The 19,697-nt window shown below is 39.4% G+C and overlaps 2 protein-coding genes across 4 annotated transcripts in view; both read right to left on the bottom strand.

Moving 5' to 3' along the window:
* The window catches only part of LOC146560886 (equilibrative nucleoside transporter 1-like), a 40,312-nt gene extending 29,975 nt beyond the window's left edge, over positions 1-10,337 (bottom strand). For all 3 annotated transcript variants that reach the window (XM_085296454.1, XM_085296450.1, XM_085296449.1), the window contains exon 1: positions 10,200-10,337. The gene's annotated coding sequence lies outside the window, so the exon portion shown is untranslated. The remainder of the gene's footprint in view (positions 1-10,199) is intronic.
* Positions 10,338-15,087: 4,750 nt separating this feature from the next.
* LOC146560885 (uncharacterized) lies at positions 15,088-18,381 on the bottom strand. The gene is made up of 2 exons (XM_085296445.1): positions 18,112-18,381; positions 15,088-16,717 (listed from the first exon to the last, which is right to left on the bottom strand). Exons 1-2 carry the CDS (start codon positions 18,290-18,292, stop codon positions 15,717-15,719), a joined length of 1,182 nt encoding a protein of 393 aa, XP_085152571.1. The 5' UTR covers positions 18,293-18,381; the 3' UTR covers positions 15,088-15,716.
* Between the last annotated feature and the right edge of the window lie 1,316 nt (positions 18,382-19,697).

Below are 19,697 nucleotides of genomic sequence, written 5' to 3'. Positions count from 1 at the left end.
ATTCGAGAACATCTTGTGAAGTTTGTGGCATAAGAGGTGCACGCAGAGAGAGGAGGAGGGCATGACGTGAATAGGCTGGAAGTGGCTTTCTGACCACATACTGAGATTTAAGAAGACAGTGGTAAAGAAAGGAATCCCAACGGATGGCCTCTAAACCCCCGAATGGCTTAGGAAGCAGGGTGAAGTAAGCTCTCTACTGGAGGATGAGGATTTTAAGACCTGGCTCCATTTTTAGGGTTTAAAACTTGGACTGAAGTGATAAAGACAAACAAACAAAGAAAAACTCCTCACAAAGATATGTGAGAGTGGAATCCCTGTTTTCATTACCTCAGAAGCCCCTTCAAACTCCCAACTGAGTGCGAGTCGTTGCAAGGGTCACGCGGTACTATGAAATCCCTGTCACAATGGACCATCAGCAAATCTGCTACTGCACAGACAAGGAATTCCCCTCAATCTGGAGGTGCGTTGAGGGACAGGATTTTGAAACAGTCCATTATGGGATTTACATCCAAATCCAGAAAATTTAAAACTGGCATTAGTCCCAAATTGTGCAACTTGAAGAGTTGCTGCTCACATTCTTCTGTGTGACCATGAAATAAAACAGAAACCATCAGACTTTAATTTGCTGAATTCCCTTAAATCACTTCTTCATATATCACTAACTTGGTATGTATAAGTGTTGATAAAAGCTTATCTAAGCGTATCTGAAAAATGAATCGCTCCTGCACATAAAAATGATCTTTTCCATCAATCACTGAGCTCATTTTTCATTTCAGGATGGACAAACAGGTGTGCACATTTATACGAAACTGGAGACAGAGAACAGAAGTTATTTATGTCAGTTTGAGCAGGTTTTAACCTTCCACTGAATGCTGTTAAAATGTATGAATTACATGATGTTAAAACAAAGAAATGCTTCATTTTACAAGGTGTGTTTGTTCTGTACACAGAAATTTTGAGTCCATCCATGTGCAATGAACACACACGGAGAAGGCAGCGGGGAGAAGTCGGGGGGTTAGGTGCCTTACTTAAGAGCACTTGACACGTAGATCTTCTGAGATAGCGGGAACCCACCCACAAATTTCTCACACCACTCTCAGTCACAGTTGCCCTCAAAAAAACAGTTGCGAACAGTTGCGAGTCTGTTCTGCACATGCGGAGGCGGAGGCTGTGTGAGTGTGCATTCTTGTCATTTCTACATTTCTATTATCCTTAAAATTAATTTGTGTTGTAGCAGATTTGTTCTGACAACAGGACAGAGACCAGTTCTCTGGAAAGAGCTGCTGTTATCCCAGGAAATAAAGTGGTACTAAAAAAAGCCCAGAAATATGGAAACTGGAACCAACAAACAATTAATTGCTTTATTCCACAGTTCATAACAAATGGCAAGTGCTTCTCAGGCATAAAAGGTCAACATTTAATACATTGAAATGTTTGCAGTGCATTTCAATCACATTTAATCCCAATGTGGTGTAAGGAAGGTGTCAGCAACCTGCAGCTCTGAACCCAGATTCTTAAGGTGGCTTTATCTGATTTCATCCTTAAGACTGCTGGCTTACAGGCATGGTTAATATGCAGCTGGAGTTAATTCTAAATTAACTGAAGAAATCCTTCATTTTACAAGGGGTTGGGGCTCTAGGTGCCTTACTTGAGAGAAATTGGCCCTTTATTTTAGACTCTTAACCAGTCTGTTGTAGGGCTAACACACCATTGAGTCTCACACCTACATCCAATTTAGAATCACCACGTAACCTAACATCTAACATCTAACATCCATGTCACTGGACTTCTGCAGGAAGCCAGAGTAAGATGCAAACTCTGCAGGGTCCAGGACCTTCTTGCAATGAAGCAGCAGGGCTAACCAGTGCACCACCATGCAGCCCCTAAGCACAAACCAACATTCAAGAATATTAAACAGGAACTCAAATCTCAAAGCATCACGAGGTACCAAGACTTCAAGCCACGAGTTACATTCACGTATCATCATCATCGTTCAGATGAGAATTGCAGAAAGATAGAAAGGTATAATCGGTGACCAACCGAACACAAAGCAAGAACTGCGTGACAAACAAACCAACCTAAAAAAAACATCCACGTTTTCCCTCACTCATTCTAGAACTGAATCCACACAAGCACTGTCATAAAAAGCCTTCCCACAAAGCTCTATATTGGCTAATAAGAAGCACTAAAAACATGCTCTGTGCATCCCTGATTAAAGCTCCTCCAGCAAGTCTCCTCTGTCCTTCTGATGCAATCTAGGAACTGATTGCATTCAACATGACACACTGAAATTGCTTTATGTGTCACAGGCAAGAAGACAGAGGGAACGAGGAGGCACAAATTAAAGATGACGAAACGCTCTGCCTCTATGTCAAAACAATGCAAACAGTGTCTGAATATCTATCTATCTATCTATCTATCTAAGGTCAGTCAATTGTAAGTGAGCTAAAAGTGTGTTTTCATGTAGAGAAAAGCAGAAACTGCACAGAAAAAACTTAAAAACATAAAATCCCTGTTTATTATGGAACGCCAGGACTGCCATAATGAATTAATTAAATACACCATTAAATAATTAATTAAATGTGTCAATGATTAATTAAAATTGGAATTAATTAATTAAATAAATAGTTATGACACATGTAATTAATTAATTATTGACACATTTAATTAATTATTTAATGGTGTATTTAATTAATTCATTATGGCAGTCCTGGCGTTCCATAGTTTTTATGTGGGCACTAGCTAACTCAATCTGTGATGTCACAACATGTGTTTTTCATAACTGCTTAACAAGGTTAGTGTCTTTGAAATTGTTGAATCCAAAGTCTCCATGCCCAGTTTTACTATGAACTAACCGCACAGACATTCACCGCGACACACACAACAAATATTAAACTGCAGTAAATGTGAGAAATCTCGCGATTCTGCACATGATCTGAACTGCAGCTGAAGTCCATGACTGCATGCGTGTAAACGTATACGTGTTTGCATGCAGCCGCCTGTGTTTTCTTTGAGTATCTACTTACATAACATCATCTGTGAAAACAGCTCAGGAAATCTGAATTCCCCACTGACAGACAGCTGTTACAAGACTTTAGGTCCGGAGTACATTTGGCTATCAGATCATGACCATCTATAGATCTACTCTTCTCCTTGATGTTGTTTGCCACTCTTCTTAATGCCATCAGTTTTCGCCCAGGCCCTGCTTTACATCTTATCAGGAGCTTACAGCCATCCTGTTGGTCTGTCCCCATAAGGGAAAATAATCAAGCAGAGGTAACCAGATGCAAAGGCTTTATTTTTTTAACATTTTGGAGGTCTGTTTTCTGTGGTGTGGTTGCCCATTTGAAACCCAGTACTCAATTGTTCTTGATTTCCCAGTCTTATTTAACCTTGACTGTTTTCATCTCCCTCCACTTCACACACAGGCCATCTGTTGAAACCATAATGGAAACAAAGGCACACTTGAGGCTGTAATTGCTTAAGAAATGTGTTTAGTGAAATTATATTTTCACAGTGGCACAGCACATAATTTCAGACTGTCAGAGTCAGGTGATGAGGCTCTCTACAGTCACTTTAAAAAAAAAAATTGCAGTTCTTCAGTTTCACCCTGGATTTCAAAGGATTAGTAATGGAGTCAGATATTTATTTAAACTATGGAAATTTTCTGCATAGTTTATCCAGAACATTAACAATGAATTGCAGTTCATGTTCTGCATGAAAATACAGAGTTTTTTCTGTGCTTGGTCTTAGGAATTCATATAAAAATGTTGTTTTCACTCGCTGGGCCCATGTCCTCATTTTCGGTTTGTCAGCGTCTTAGTAGGTAAAGGTGAATGGCTTGGACATGAATTGAGCTGCGGTTTGGGGAAAGGGGAATGGCTCCCGGGCCTGGCAGATCCCCATGTGCCAAAGAGAATTGAAGAAGTTAAAGAATTGAAAAGGGGAGGGAGGGTGGGGCACGTAAATGAGAATGAACAGCTTGTAGAACTGGGGGAACTTATATAGATGAGAACTGGAAGGAGGGTGTTGGAGGCAGCTGCTAAAGTTCATTTTTAATTGTCAAAAAAGTAAAATTAAAATTGCTGGTTACAATAAGCCTGTGTGTGTACGCAATGACTGCAGAGCTCCAGTTAGTTAAAAAACTGGATGCACTTCCAAAAGTATGAGTATTTTCCTCAGTCTCCTGACTAGTCGTGGTGTTGTAGAGCTTTATATTCTACTTCCATCTGAGAATAGTTTGAAGCATCTACAAGGATGTCCAAACAGAGTGGAAGTGTGTAGGATGTGTGGGCAGGATTGGTAGAAAAGTAAAGGGACACCTTTGTGGTCAGGCTTTATTCTACGTGGCCATCCTTCCACCTTTCCCAACCTCTCGGTCCTTACCAACTATATCCAGCATAGAGACAGTTACAACCGTGGGCCTAAAGAACCGTATCTCTGGTTGCTTTCTTTCAAAATTTTATGTCATAATCACTGATCACATGAGTGCTCCTTGATGGCAAGAAGAGTCTGGATGGTCAGAGGAGTCATCAAAAAAGCAAAGCTATACAACGGCGCAGTATAAAGTGATAAAAACAGATTTATTCTGTTTTATGGAGAAAAAAAAACAAGACTTTGGTGATATTGTTCAAGGTTCAAGGTTCTTTATTTGTCACATACATAGTTATACAAGTATAACACACAGGTAGAGGAAGAACATTATATATATATATATATATATATATATATATATATATATATATATATATATATATATATCACTGACCCTTTTTGAAATAAGTTTAAACTTGAAATTTTATTTATGATAAAATAAATGATAAATGATTATTAAAAAAATTACAGAGTTTTGGGCACAAGCTTTTCAACTTTTGAAAGGCGGCATTTAAGAAAGACAGCCACTAGCTTAAAGAGAGGTAGAAGGACACTGTAACAGCTTGTTTCACACTGAGGATGAACTGTAGGCTGGCCTTTATTTGCTCGTTAAGCTGACACCAGATCCCTCAGCTGCGTGTGGACCACATGGCAGTGTGACACTTGATGATTAAGTGTGAGGCATCTGCCACATGCATGGCCAAACAGTGACTGTGAGACGTGTCATGGGCACCATCATCAATGCATCTCAAACAGAGATGTGGGAAAGGTTCAGTTCTACAGTTTTTCATTTATTATTAATAGATAATGAACAAAGGAAGCATGTTTATCATATATTATATTGTGTTTGTTTACATGACACCTCTACTCTCTTTTAGCCTCAAGTTGCACTGCTGAGACTTTGACCACAAGTGGCATGACATCATCACACAGACGATCATGCAACAGACCCCGACATCTGTCAACAATATCATTATTTGGAGGCGGAGTTAGCATTTTGCAAAAGCATTGTTTGATAAAGGTGTGATATGCTTTTAAATGTTTAAGGAGGATTTAAGATCTCAGTAAATCAGAGATAAAAGACTAAATGATGCCTCAAGGATTTTAATTTTTTCCAAAAGGTTTTTTAAAAAAACTGAATATGAAACAAACAAAAACAAACAAACAACGCAACAGTATCTAGAATCTAACAACATTCATTTTTGTAAAGAAAATAAAGATAAACATTCTCTTTTTATACTGACCTTGGATTTATCTATTGTTTAGGATGTTTTAATAGACGGACTTATAGACATTACCCAAAGGAGGTGAAAGTCTTTTACCTGCCAGCTCCCAGCTAAAAAACGATGTCATGTCTGATTGCACTGACGTGAGAACACTCCAAGTAATGGGGCACAGAATTCCTACCTTGCAGATATGCTGCCTCCAGCATGCTCACTCTAAACCAGGGAATACACGCAAGAGTGAGAATACTACTGATGCAGCTAGTCTCCTGCTGTGTGCTACATATGAGGAAGGACGAAAAAGGACACTGACTCTTCAAACATATTTAAACAGCTACAGACTGGAGAACACTCTTTATATGATGTAAAGATACCAAAACACAGGAAAGCCTGCTTTGCCCTCTTATGCATGCAACCTTGTCGCACTGGTGTGCAATGAGCTTGTGGTTGTCTTGCAGTCTAGCCTGGTTGCAAAATGTTTTCAGAATTAAGGAAACCATAAACCTCAAAAGACGTATACTGTGTGCTGTATGCGTGTATCACAAAATGGCATGCATATATCAGTCTGCAGATTTAGATATGTTGGGCAACAACATTATTCACATGACTTGAATGTTTTTTGAGTAGACCCAAGTCATCTAGTAAGTCATACATTTCTATCAATAGCCTCAGAATTGTTTCTCTTTCTTCTAAATCTTAAACTTAGTATTTCCCAGATCTTTGGGTAAAGCTTTGTAGTCCAGATCAAAGAAACTGGGCTTAATTTCAGTGCAAGTGAGAAGAGAAATTACAGTCAGCCTTGTGCCTGTAATCCATTTAGTTTTCGCCCTTGGCTCACTCTTTGTGTGTGGTCTTGACTCTTGCTCATTCTCCACAAATGTCCCAATTATACCACAGTATCAAAATCAGCCCTGTCCTTTTCTTTCATCTTTTCTTTCTTTTTTCTTTTGAGGAAAAGCAGCAGCAGCAGCAGCAGAAAGCTGTGATCCTGGTGTAACGGAAACCAGATTCACAGCACTCAACATGGCATATCAGAATAAATACCTCGTACCAACTGTCAACCTTGGTGGTGAAGACGTGATGATTTAGGCTTGTTTTGCAGCCACAGTCACCATTTTTTGTAAAATTATTCTTCACAAATCTGATATAAGATCGGATTAGGAATGTCTGATAATTATCTGAATTTCTGCTAGTGTTTTCTCAAAGTGTGTAAAAAGCCTTTTGCTCTGTTATTTACAGGCAGTTTACTTTGTGGACACTGAAAACAACAAATTTGAAGCTGCCTGGAAGTTAAACAACGTTCCAATTTTAGCTGAAAGATTTAAATGGCAAACATATGTTTCTGATTATTTCGAGGAGTTTCCCTGAACTCTCATCATTGGTATGTTATGTAATCGTAACTTCTATCTTCACATGAAAAAACATGAAGCAACTACCTCATTTTTATGAAATCTACTTTGCTTGACCAGCAACGAAGACAAATAGGCGTGAGCCTTAGTTGACAAAAACCAAACTGACCTCAGTTTGCTCAACTAAACTCAACAAACTTCTGTGTTTGTGTAAAATATGCCTTATTCGACTTCTGAAAACAAACCTGAGATTATTTACTGATGAAACTTAATCAGACCACATTCCTGGGTATTTTCTGCAGAAATACGCTCAGGTTATTTGTAATCTCAGACTTCTTTATTTTTAGTGACTGTAGAAGCCCTCTCAGTTTAGTTCAGACACCCTCCTTTTGTCCCTTTTGTTTCTATAGTAAGTTAATCATAATATCCATCATGGAAGTCTGTATACATACTAACAGCTTTGTGAAGTTGTAGTTACATGTTAACCAGTACTTAACTAGTGATACACTGTTATCAATGCAGATGTTTAAAATAACTAGCTGACTGCAGTTTCACTTTTTCTGTTTCTTGCTTTTGTTTTTGTTGGTATTTACTTTGTGATAATGAACTAAATAAACCTTCTTTAGATGAGCACAACTAATTGTTTAAAGTCTTTCAGCACTTAATCATGCTTATTTTGAACATTTCACAAAGACAAAACTGCCCTAAAACATTTCAACAAACAACTGCTCTTGCTAATGGTAAAACAACACTGCAGAAAGCAGTGTCACCTGAGTATGTTAGCACACAAACTAGCACTACTTACAGTAGACTGTAAGTGAGATGCACAAGGTCAGCAACAATACTGAGGTTTTGGGTGTTTAAATGATCCACGGGTTCAAAGTGCGCAAAGAAAATATGCCCCACACCCTTACACTACAGGCACTAGCCTGAACCTTTGTTACATGCCAAGATGGATCCATACTTTCATGTTGCTTACACTAAATTCTGACTCAGCCGAATGTCGCAGCAGAAACTGGGACTCATTAGATCAACATCCTATTGTCTAATTTGTCTAATCTGTTTCAGAGATGCTCTTCTGCAGATCAGCAGCTTCTACAATACTCAGACCAACAACCATGCTACATTCACAGTCACTTAAATCCCCATTCTTGCTCATTCAGCAGATCATCTTGACCATGTCTACATGCCTAAATGCATTAAGTTGAACAAGTGTCCCTAACAAAATGACCATAAAGTGTACATTAAACAATAAGTAGACATCTGAAGCGGTTTGTGCCACCAAAGATGAAGAAAGGTTTGGAGGTAACCAAAGACACTGGGATCCTCCTCTGGGCCATGTCAAAGCAGGACAGGATTTCCTTTCCTTTGCATTTATTTCAACTGTTGTTTTCATGAAACTGTGAAGGACATTTCCTTCTATTTCACCAGTTAAATACATAAACAGATTGGTTTGTCTCTACAAAATAAAGTCAGTTGTGTTTAAGACCTTGATTCAGTTTTGGTTAGTCCACTGCATCATGTTACCCTGCTGCACACTCACACTACGTGCTGTTCCACCCCCGTCTGATTTTCAAATTCAACTTTCTAATTATAGCTGCATAATTGTCTCAGGGCATAACGTCCTGGTAGGAGATCAAAAAGAGAGAGCTGCAGAAAAGGACAGTAAACTGGGCTCAGTTAATAAGGTGCTGAAGGCCGGTTACAGAGCTAGTAGGGAGTTCAGCATCTTGCTCAAACTCACAATGATCCTCGGCTTCTGCAGTCTGTAATCTAATCACTTCTATCTATGTGCCTCTGTTACAAGAACAAGAGAAAACAATCAGGATGTCACATAGTTTTATTGTTTTCCTAATGAATAGGAAACTTAACAGATTTTGCAAACAAAGGCCCATTAACTAGTAAAGTGCTACTCACTGGGGTGTTGCTAAAGTGGGGACGTGGGGTGGGGGTGGTTTCTTTTCCCCCTGGAATTTGATTGACATCCCCTCCCAGTTTCCCCCAGAATTGTTTTATCAAATCAGTGCAAGTGGGAAAAACTACAGGAGGGACGAGGAGGTCTGGATCCAGTGATCGGGTTCACTGCTTAAAGTACCACTCCCTAAACTCCATTACATTTCAGATGTCAGCCTAAAACTCTGTTCTACAACTGAGCAGAACAAAACATGCTTACAGTTGCAACCAGACTGCACTTTGTTGAATCTTGGCTGCTATGTTCTTATAGGTCAGCTGCATCTCCGAATGCATGGCTAAATTATGGAAACCGGTAATGTTTTTAAACCTCCGAAGGAGGAGGAGCAGGAATAGCTGACACCCGATGATGTTTTAGTGATGTTTATGGTTTTGTATGGTTTGGGGTTTTTAATAATCAGCATATAGGAAATGTAGTTCTCCTTTAATTGGCAAGTCTATAAAGTAACTGAACATTAGGAGCGGCATGAGTTCACAAAGCTCTGCGGTCATCTTGCCTTTATCTTTTGTCAAGTTCAAATCCAAATATTTTCAGTTTCAGTGAGATAAGACTGAGAACAAATCAATTCTTCTAATGATCAACTACATTTTTGATGACTGTTTTTGAACTGAGAACATCAGCTCCAGTGAGGATGTAACCTGCTCCTCTTTACATGCACAGCTGTGTTCACTGCAGGAGAAAACCAACAGACCATATTATCACTGAGAGAATAGCAGCTTTCTCAAAGCCACAGGAGCGCTGATATGCAAGCAGCTTTAAAGGTGCAACACACTCCACCAACATTATAGCAAGCACACAGAGGACAGGGAGAGAGAGAGTCTGAAATGGTGTATGAGCACTGAAAACACCAGCCAAATGTTCACATGATACAGTAGTGTTTTTAGATCAGTGGGGTCTATTCTCGGAGCTCTTTCATGTTATCTCCTGCTGCATAGAGTGTGTGTGTGAGTATTTGAAAGGAGGGATCTCCATTCTCACACTGCCACCTGCTGTGGCACCTCAACTCAAACCGTGCACAAGTCTCAACCTCTGGCCTGCACCAACGTTGAGTCCAAACGAGTCATCTTTCAACTTCCTCTGCAGCTATCACAACAAAAACGCGGGGTTTGTGTGGACTGTTCCACAGCTATTCCGCCTCACATCAAAATTCGAGTACAGCTCTCTGCCCTCAGTCACGCGTCATCTGGCGCACTTTCAGCACCATGCGCAGCATTTGACCTTGTCACCGGTTCTGCTGGAGTTTCACCAGCTCGTCCCAAACAGACAGGAACACAGACTTACCTAATGCAACCAGCCTGCGATAACCTCACATTCGAGCAGCACGGAGCTTTGTGGGGAACAGCGTTGACGCGTTCATTCGTCTGTTTTCTCTCGTCTCATTCAGCCGCGAAATTAGACCCTGTTCGTGCAGCTGGCACACATAGATGGGCTACTGACTGCAGGGTGGGGGTGGCAGGCGAAAGGGATTTCTGTGACTGGTCTAGATTTCGTCAAATAGCGGGCCAGGGTTTTTACAAATAAGCCACCAGATTATAATCCTTTTAAAACTACAACCAGAGCTTGATACTGGGTCAGAGAGAGAGAGGACACAGTTATCTAAGTATTCGTCCATGCATTTTGTCACCACAGTCTGTCTCACACTGTTGTGGACCAGCAGCCACCTACTCTTAACCATAAGAGTCTCATAAGAGTGTTAATTTATGCACTATTAATTGTATGCATCCTCCCAGGTCCCATGTATATCTTCTACATATACTGCAGCTGTCTGTGTTTAAAAGTAAACATGGCTCAAATCGTTGTAAAGACTTGGAAACAAATTAGATACACTATCAGTGAATATTTCGCAGGCATGTTCTGGATGAACATTTCGTGACTTTTTTATCGGGGAGTGCTGATAAGAAAATGCAACCCATATGGCATTATTTTCATTAAAAACACGGAGAGGTATTTATTGTTACAGAGTAGATGTTGCGAATCTGTAAGAAGTGAGAAATGTTTTAAGTAAATATTTTTTCAAAAAATAGCTTAAACCTGATATTTATGAGCGAAGTCCGGCGCAGAGATACGATTTCCCTTTCGGGATTAACTTGGTGATCGAGAAAGGAGGGTGTAATTTGAGAAATGTTTGCTTGAATTAGTGATGGTATATTCTGAAACTCACCAATAAATTAGAAGGAAATCATATTTATGGTTGGGTTTTTTTCTCACTTAATGTTGGATAAGAAATGTGCGCGCCTTCTGTGGATGCTTTACAGCACAGATGGTTTATTTTGTAACCCCGAATTCCATTTTTTATTCATGTTGCTGGTTTGTTATAAATAAAGTTACAGATGACAAACGAGGCTTTGCTTGATCCAGCTCTGTGCAGAGAGCTGGGACATGTGAGGAAACAGCTTCTACCCCCAGCTGCAGCATCATCATCAGTTATTCTTTCTTCTTTGGAATTTGTAAAATTCCTGATCATGGCTGAATCCCAGCTCAATTCAAAGTCTTATTACTATACTCAGTGCACAATACTACTTCTCAGATACCCTGCAGACACACACACAAACACACACACTGAGAAAAGCATAACCCTTCTTCTCATGAGCTCAACTGTGAGACACGTCCTGACCCACATAAGGAAAATTCCTCCAATTCCCTTGCGTAAGTTTCACATAATTTAAATCGCAGGAGATTAACCACTTGACTGTTTTTTTTTCTCAACAAGGTATGGGAGGATTATATCAAATAACCTTAGTTAGGATCAAACACTGCTGCTATATAGAGACTATACACTCTTACTTACTGTAGCTCAGACTGTCTATAATGAAGTAGTGGTTGAAGCACATCAAGCCACGTCAGGGAACTGTAAACAAATTATCTGGTGAGGTTTGAGCCACTGAGTCCCCATTTGGGCTGGACATGAACAGACATGTGGGAAATAGTGTCCAAGGATCCAGTGGTGTCTGCTGATGATCCCGTGTCTTTGTGGGTGGTTGCATAACCAGATTAGGGCAGTTAGTTTTAGGCTCTGGGGTCACTGGGGCCTGATTATGCTCTTTAGCTTTTTCAATCTGAATCGCCTGAAGCAGCTTCCCAAACACTGAGATTCCTGAATGTGCTGCTGTTCTGTGTGAAACTTTTAGGCCACATGGAAGAGATTCTCGGGAAAGGCCTAAAAAAAGGCTTAACAAGTTCCTGAACAAGTCATAGATGATGGCGAATGTAGCTTTCCAGCTGCTGTTCTCAAGAGTGAGTGATTAAAATTGAAAAATGAAAGCTCTAGAAAAAATATAAACCATGACAGAAAAAACATTTGAGGAGTAAATACCAAGTTTAATAAAGGTTTTGAAATCAATGCATGAACAGAGTTCATTTAGTTGACTAAGATGTGCTACATGTCATGATTAAGCAGGATTGTGAGGCAAGCTTAAATACAACAATTGAAATGTTCAAAAATCAACTACTGGAGGTGGGAAAATATATTTTCTTACACCGACTGAGACGTTGGATAGATAAATAAAGGTTCTTGCAGTACCACCTAGTGGTGAATTATTTTCTTCTCAGGCTGGACAGAGGTATGCAAAAAGTAAAGTGGGTAAACGCTTCAGGGTAAACTCCATTATTAACCAATCAAAACACACACAAGACACTGCACAGCACACTCTCTGTGTTGTAAACTGGAGGTCATATATATCACTCAGTCTAAAAAATCAAAAACCAACTTTGTTCCTCAGCTTTAACTTCAACAGGTTGTTTTGATTATATCTTCATGTCTAAATGCATTGAGTTGCTGCCATGTGGCTGATTAGATATTTGTGTTAATGAGCAGCTGAACAGGTGTACCTATTGCACAATGATATAATTCACTCCCAAATTTCCCAACCTGCGCTCAGTGTACAAACATTCACTCGTGTGCAGACTGTTTCGATGGTTTTGGATCTATTCCCTGGGTCCTTGTGTTTATCTTCTGATTTCTGTTTACTTTGTTCTGGACTTTGTTATTTTATTGGACTTATTTCAGCATTAATGCTTGTTTTTTTCATCAATCATTCTATCTCTGGTGTCCTGCTTTTGGCTTCTCTTGTCCACATAATTGATGATAATTCCAGCTCTTCTTTTACTTTTTAAAATCTGTTTTTAAAACTGTGTTTTGTCACGTTGACCTCTGTGCATATTTGAATGAATGGTGCTGTAAAAATGACAATGTAGTTTCCCACCGTAAGCAAACACACTTCTAGAGAGAAGCAATCATCTTGAAAATAAACACTCTTATTCATTAGACTGTAGTAGTCCATGATAATTCACCACTACAGCACACTGTGGAGGTTATATTTCCAAACTGACATCTGAAGATTGTTCACTTTCAGAGTTACATTCAGATACTCTTGAACTCATCTACAGCATGAAGGCAAAACATGTCTGGATGGAGAAACAACCAGTGAACTTTTACATCCAGAGATTCTCTGCAGGTACATGAGGTCATGTGACCAGAGCCTGCTGGCTGTGCATCACACAGACTCCCCAAGAGCTCTCGCCCAGTGTGAAGTTAGTGACAAACTTGTGATGAATGTAAAACATCTAGCTGGTAAAGAAAAGTGTCCTTTTGAGACCAAAAAAAGAACTGAAAAAGAAACAGAGGAACAGAAACCAAAAAAAGAAAAGATTTGCTATGTAGATGTTTTTTAAACTTTTAAGCTGATTCTGAATTTCTTCCGTTAGTAGAAAAAAAAACAATTCAGCACTCGTGGTCCATCTTTACATAGAAATATAGCTCAGCGTACGCACTAATGCACTAATCAAGTATAACCAAACCCTCATTATTATTTTTTTTAGTGATGGGAAGCACAGAAAAATATGACTCTGCATGTATGCAAATCTTCATTTCTAGAAAAATAAATCAGTAGTGATGAACGAATGCTTGAAACTGAGCTACTTTCATCTGTAATAAGAACCTACTGCTTTGAATTAGTTGAAATGTGACCAACTGTGGTCTTTGCAGACCACAGAAGAACATTATACAGACACAAATCATTTTCATTCCATCATTTCTATCTATTTGTTCCTAATGACGTGACAATGCAGCTTTGTTGTGTGTTATTGCTTTTTAAAAATATAAATGTTTTGGGGTTGCAGGTGAATCGTGTCTGCAGTGGTGAAGAGAGAGCTCACTATGAAGCTGTCCATTTATAGGCTCATATATATTCTGACCCTCAGCTTTGGCGATGAGCTCTGGGTTGTGACTGAAAAATTAAATTGTTGATGTATGCAGACATGAGCTCATTGTCAAGAATGTCTAGGCTCTCCCTTACAGATAGAGATGTCTTCACATTGTTTGGGTATCCAACCAGAAGGCCTCCTGGACAGCCCTTAAATATGGGCAAGTTCTAGGAGGACTGAACCTGATAGGTTATCACACAAACATGTCATATATGTTTACTGGAGTTTGCATGTTCTCCCAGTGTTTGTGCTGGGATAGGCTCCCGCCTCCCCACGACCCTGAATTGGATAAGTGGAAGAGAACGGACGAATGGATATTATTTGGCTATTATAATTGCTCTTAACAGTAAATTATTCTTGGTGTACCCAAAGATCACAGGAAGTACATATGTGAAAAAATGTCAGTGGGATGATTAGTAGGAAAATTACTTTTAATAATAAAGGTTATAATTAATGAATCACAGAGCAGAAGAGATCTGGTTGATGAAGAGGTCAGCACACGGCTCTGAAAGTGTGACAGTGTTTTAAGTTTGCATGACCAGGCGAGCTGCAGCTGTACCAGAGAGCACATCTGCTGAACATCTGCTTACTTGAAAAATAAGAGTGGAAAAGGGCACTGTGTCCCACTTTGCTCTTTCTGAGTAAAATAAACTGATGATTTAACACCAATCAGATTCTGTTGTATAAAAGCAATCATTACAAGCTGGACGTTATCGGCAATGTTATTGCTCAAAGTGGGGATCAGAGGTCATGTCAACAGTAAAGAGAAACATAGTGTGAAGCTCAGAGCCTGCGCTCATCAAACTGTTAAAATACTTTTCCTTCACTTTACTTTTTAGCTGGTTACACTGCTTAAATTTAAAAGAGGTTTGCAGCTTTCTTTAGCACTTTTCATGCATCTTATAACGATGTTATAAACAAACACTTTTATTTAAAACCCAAGTTAAGAATTCATTTTCTGCTCCACTTTGGTTTTCTATAACACATCTTTCAGTGACATGTGATTTTTATTAAAGAAAATGAATCAGATACATCAGAACATACAGACGATTAATCACAGTGTCACCTGATAGCAGCTATTAAAGAGAAACTACAAAACAACAAAGTGTTAACTTCCAGAGGAAAACCTTCCTTAAAAATGTATTTTAGGGGAAGTCATCGGACATTTTAAAGTGCTTTATTTAGTTTTGAGATTTAACTGGTGATTCTATACATGCAGCATCAAATTTCAAGTTAATTTAGTTCATGCTTCAATTGATTTCTCAAAATAATAACCTGCTGCTGAGTGCAGAGACTTGTTTTTACAAGGGTGCTGCTCAGAGGACCTAAAAACATGTTTTTCAGGCAGTGGATGAACTGGAGGGCTGCACCGAGGCCCAGAATAGAATAAATAAGGATTATTTTGAACTGTGAATCATGCAATGCCCAAGAACAAAAACATGGAGCTAAAAATAATTGAATTAGACCCACTTTAAATGTTACTGACATTTTGCTTTAAGCATCTTTATAATGGGTCTTCTTGCTCTTTACAGCAAAGTTTGGCGTCTCTGTTGAACATTTTTCATTATTAAATATGAGCCCAGGAGGATGAATGAGTCAATATTTCTGAGTGTGAGTCCCCAGGTGATATTTCAAGTGTGCACTCTGTAGAAACCCTCTGCCACAGATACCACAGCGGTGAGGCCTCTCGCCTGTGTGGCTTCTCATGTGCTTCCTCAGGTGTCCGCTGTGGGTGAAACTTTTGCAACAAAAGGAGCAGCAGAAAGGCTTCTCGCCCGTGTGAATCCTCATATGTATCTTTAAATCCCCTTTGCGGCTGCACTCTTTCCCACACACGTGGCAACGATGCAGTTTCACCCCGGCGTGGCTCGCCATGTGCTCGGTCAGTGCGGTCGTGCTGTTGCACTGCTTACCGCACATGTGGCAACATTTTGAGCCCTTGTGCGATTTGAGGTGCATGTTAAGGCTTTCGGTGGATTCAAACATCTTTCCACACACGGCACAGATGGCACCTGCGTCTGCTGAATGCACGTGGAAAGCATGATTTATCAGGTGATGGCTGGAGGAAAATGATTTATTGCACAAATGGCAATGATAGTCAGGTGCAGCAGAGTTAAAATGAGGTAACTCAGTGGATTCTCTGAAAGTGCTAAAGGGCGCCTGGGTTTGTTCTGATGAAAAACTAGCAGCAGGTCTTTCGCTTTCCCTTCCGTCCTGGACGCTTTCACTTTGGGCTAGAGTTTGTGAAGAAGATGTCAATGTGAGAGGCAAAATGAACTGCACAGTTCTGGTTTCCTGCTCCTCCAGAAACTCCTCATCACGTTCACAGTTTTGCACTTCAGGCTGCAGAGACGGTTTCGTGTCCTCTAGCTCATTTTCCTCCCAAACAGAAGAGTGAGGTGGATATGAGGCATCAGCATCATGAAACTCTTCGGCCTGTTTTTCATCTTGCTCCTGACCAGCCCAGAGTTCGCTGTCTTCCTCTTTAATATGTTGAGGCTCTGCATTGCTCTTATGGACGCTGATGCTCGGTGTGCGCTCACATGGCTCCTGCTCAGGCGGTGACTCCTCTTTACAAACAGACAACTGAAGAACATCTGAAAAAGAAAATGTAATCTTTCTTTTACTACTTTATTACTATAAACAAGGATTAACAATCATGTTTGTTACTCTCAAAAGGTCCTTTAAAAGCTTTCAGATGATCAAATACAAATGAATTAAAACCTTATCATTTACTGATAAAAAGCAGATATCAGCAGTTTGCTGGTCTGGAGCATTCAGGTGTGTGTTAACACAATACTACAATCTTCCCAGGAGTGGACGTTCACCCCAACTCACCCCCTGAAGCTGAAAGAAACCCAAGAGCTACATCTCAGGCTCTATAGGAGAAAGCCTCAGCAGAGCTTAGAGCAAACCCCACGACTTCTGACACAATGTCATGCCGACTGTTGGTGGTGGAGGGGTAATGATTTAAAGCTTGTTTTGCAGCCACAGGTCCTGGGCACCTTGCAAACGAACACTTCTTTGTCCTAAAGTATCCTAGAGACAAATGTGTGGCCATCTGTTTGACAGCTGAAGCTTGGCTGAAAATGGGTCATGTAACAGAACGCATTGCCAAGCACAGCAGCAAATCTCCACCAGAAGGGCTGAAAAAGAAAAGATTCAAGATGTTGCAGTGGCGCAATCAAAGTCCAGACTTCATCTGACTGAAATGCTGTGGTGGAACCTTAAGAGAGCTGTGTGTAAACAAATGCCCAGAAACCTCAATGAACTGAAGCAATGTTGGACAGTGGGACAAAATTTCTCTACAATGATGAGAGAGATGTATAGTTGTACAGAAAGCGATTATTTCAAGTCACTGCAGCTAAAAATGGTTCCATAACCTACTGAATGATGTGGGTGCAGTGAATCAACTTTTTCACATGAGAGTATGAGGTCTTGAATAATCAGGCCCCAACACAGTGACCACAACAACACCTCATAGTATCTTATTATTGAAACAGTGTTATTCTCAGACTGCAGGCTTACTTGCACTTCCTAGAGTTTTTAAAAGTAGAATGGGAGGCTGGGCCTTCAACTATCAGGACCATCTGCTGTGGACCCAGCTCCCACTTTGGCTTCAGGAGACCGATACCCTCTCTACTTTTAAGATCACAATAGAAACTTGACATTTTGATAAAGTTCATAGTTAGTGCTGGATCAGGTGGCCCCAAACCATACCTTAGTTACTACTAAGTAAATACTTAATGCTTGACTATTATTTTTTCACAACATTTCAAAATTCCTCATTCAGGAAAATCAGAAATAATATGAGTTTTAGACTGTCTTCCAGTCAGTTGCTGGAGCACAAATTAAAGTGTTAAATAAAATTAAACACACTTCACAAATTACGTTGCAGAAAAGAAACTTCGTCTGCAAGGTTACATTTTAGGTTAATAATTCCAGTCTAGTCGGACACCCACAGATAAGTAAAAAATAAGACCCCACAGACCTCTTTTCTGGTTTGTCATGAACTCCAGCAGCAGACCTCTGAGTCGCTCGATCTCCTGCTGGGAGCTGCTCGCTTCTTCCTCATATTTTTCTATCGTCCTCTCAAACACCTGAAATATTTCCTCCGCGGCGGCTGTCAGGCGCTCGGTCACGAAGGCCCTGAGAAGAAGCGGTGAAGACATTTTAGAATACGTGTTACTCTAGAAGCACGGGAAGAGGTTTAAAAGACAGCGGGGGTTGCGCTAGCTAGAAGCTACGGAAGCAGAAGTAAACAAAGTACCGAGAGGAAGAGCGCTGACAGCACCCACAAATCAGACAGGTGCTGCCCTCTGGTGGACACCAGCGAAACTGCTCGGAAACCTTTAACTGGGCATGTTCTATGCAAGGTGATTAGACTTGATGATTTTATAAAAATTATAGTTAACTCAATTAACTACCCTCTGCACCATAAAATAAATATTTAGCTTTCAGTTGCAGGAAGTCTTCATTCTCCTGTTGCTGCTTAACTGCTCACCTCAGCATCCTGTGCTTGGCCTGTCTCCTCCAGCACATTTTAGTGCATCATTTGTATTTGTATTCTGCTATTTTATGTTATTATGATTATTATGATTATTATTATTATTATTATTATTATTATTATTATTATTATTATTATTATTATTATTATTATTTTGTTGTTTTATTTTACTTCACAAATGTGTTTGATTTGTTGTGTATTTTTTACTTTTAAGCTCCTTTATTTACTTTATTTATTATAAACATAGCTCTTTCATAGTGAGTATTTGTTTTTTTCTTTTTAAGCTATTTTGATTGACTATATTGTATTTAACTGTGGAACTTAATTGGCACTAACACAGACATCTCACATTTTTTAATAAATTAAGTATATCTTTATAAAACTAAAAGAATCAAATAAAAATGTAAGCATGTCTTTAATATTATTTTTTGTTATTTTCACATTGAACACAAACCCTCATTCTCATTTACTCAGAAATTGTTGAAAACTCCTGCTAAAACCGGGCAAAGACCCTGTATACCCCTTAAGCTATCGTCCAATATCCCTTATAAATGTAAACCTTAAAATAATCTGCAAAGTGCTTTTAAAGAGATTAGAGAAAATAACCCCCCTCTTAATTCATCCTGACCAAACTGGTTTCATAAAGGCACTCATCTCATGAGTAGGCACTCATCAACAAATACACGTAGATTACTTAATTTGATTGACTACTCATGCAGTAAAAACATCGAAACTACAATATTATCTCTAGATGCAGGAAAGGCGTTTGACAGAGTTAACTGGAAATTTTTATTTGCAACTTTACACAAAATTGGTAATCAGTCTTTATGCAGTTGATGTGTTACTTTTTCTGGGGTATTTGCATTGATAAACTCTTTTGCAAGAGTATCAGATTATTCAATTAACTGGTCAAAATCTTCAGTCCTTCCGATTAATTGCTCCTTCCTAAATTCTTCTTCTACACCACTGCAATCGGGAAATATAAAATATTTAGGTCATAATGTTTCTCCCAAGCTTGCAGATTTAACTAAATTAAACCATATCCCACTTTTAAAGTAAGTTGCTGGATG

The sequence above is a fragment of the Mchenga conophoros genome, linkage group LG13, assembly GCF_057382185.1.
Source record: "Mchenga conophoros isolate Kocher_MC1m ecotype Shallow Benthic linkage group LG13, M_conophoros_male_GT1.1, whole genome shotgun sequence".
In the NCBI taxonomy this organism is placed as follows: Eukaryota; Metazoa; Chordata; class Actinopteri; order Cichliformes; family Cichlidae; genus Mchenga; species Mchenga conophoros.
This window is presented reverse-complemented; position numbering and strand designations above follow the sequence as displayed.

Excerpts from the sequence above, each read along its gene's own strand:
- LOC146560885 (XM_085296445.1), bottom strand. The coding sequence starts at position 18,292 with ATGTCTTCACCGCTTCTTCTCAGGGCCTTCGTGACCGAGCGCCTGACA. Across the intron at positions 16,718-18,111 it reads CATGACAAACCAGAAAAGAG|ATGTTCTTCAGTTGTCTGTT; the intron begins GTCTGTGGGGTC and ends TTTCTTTTTCAG.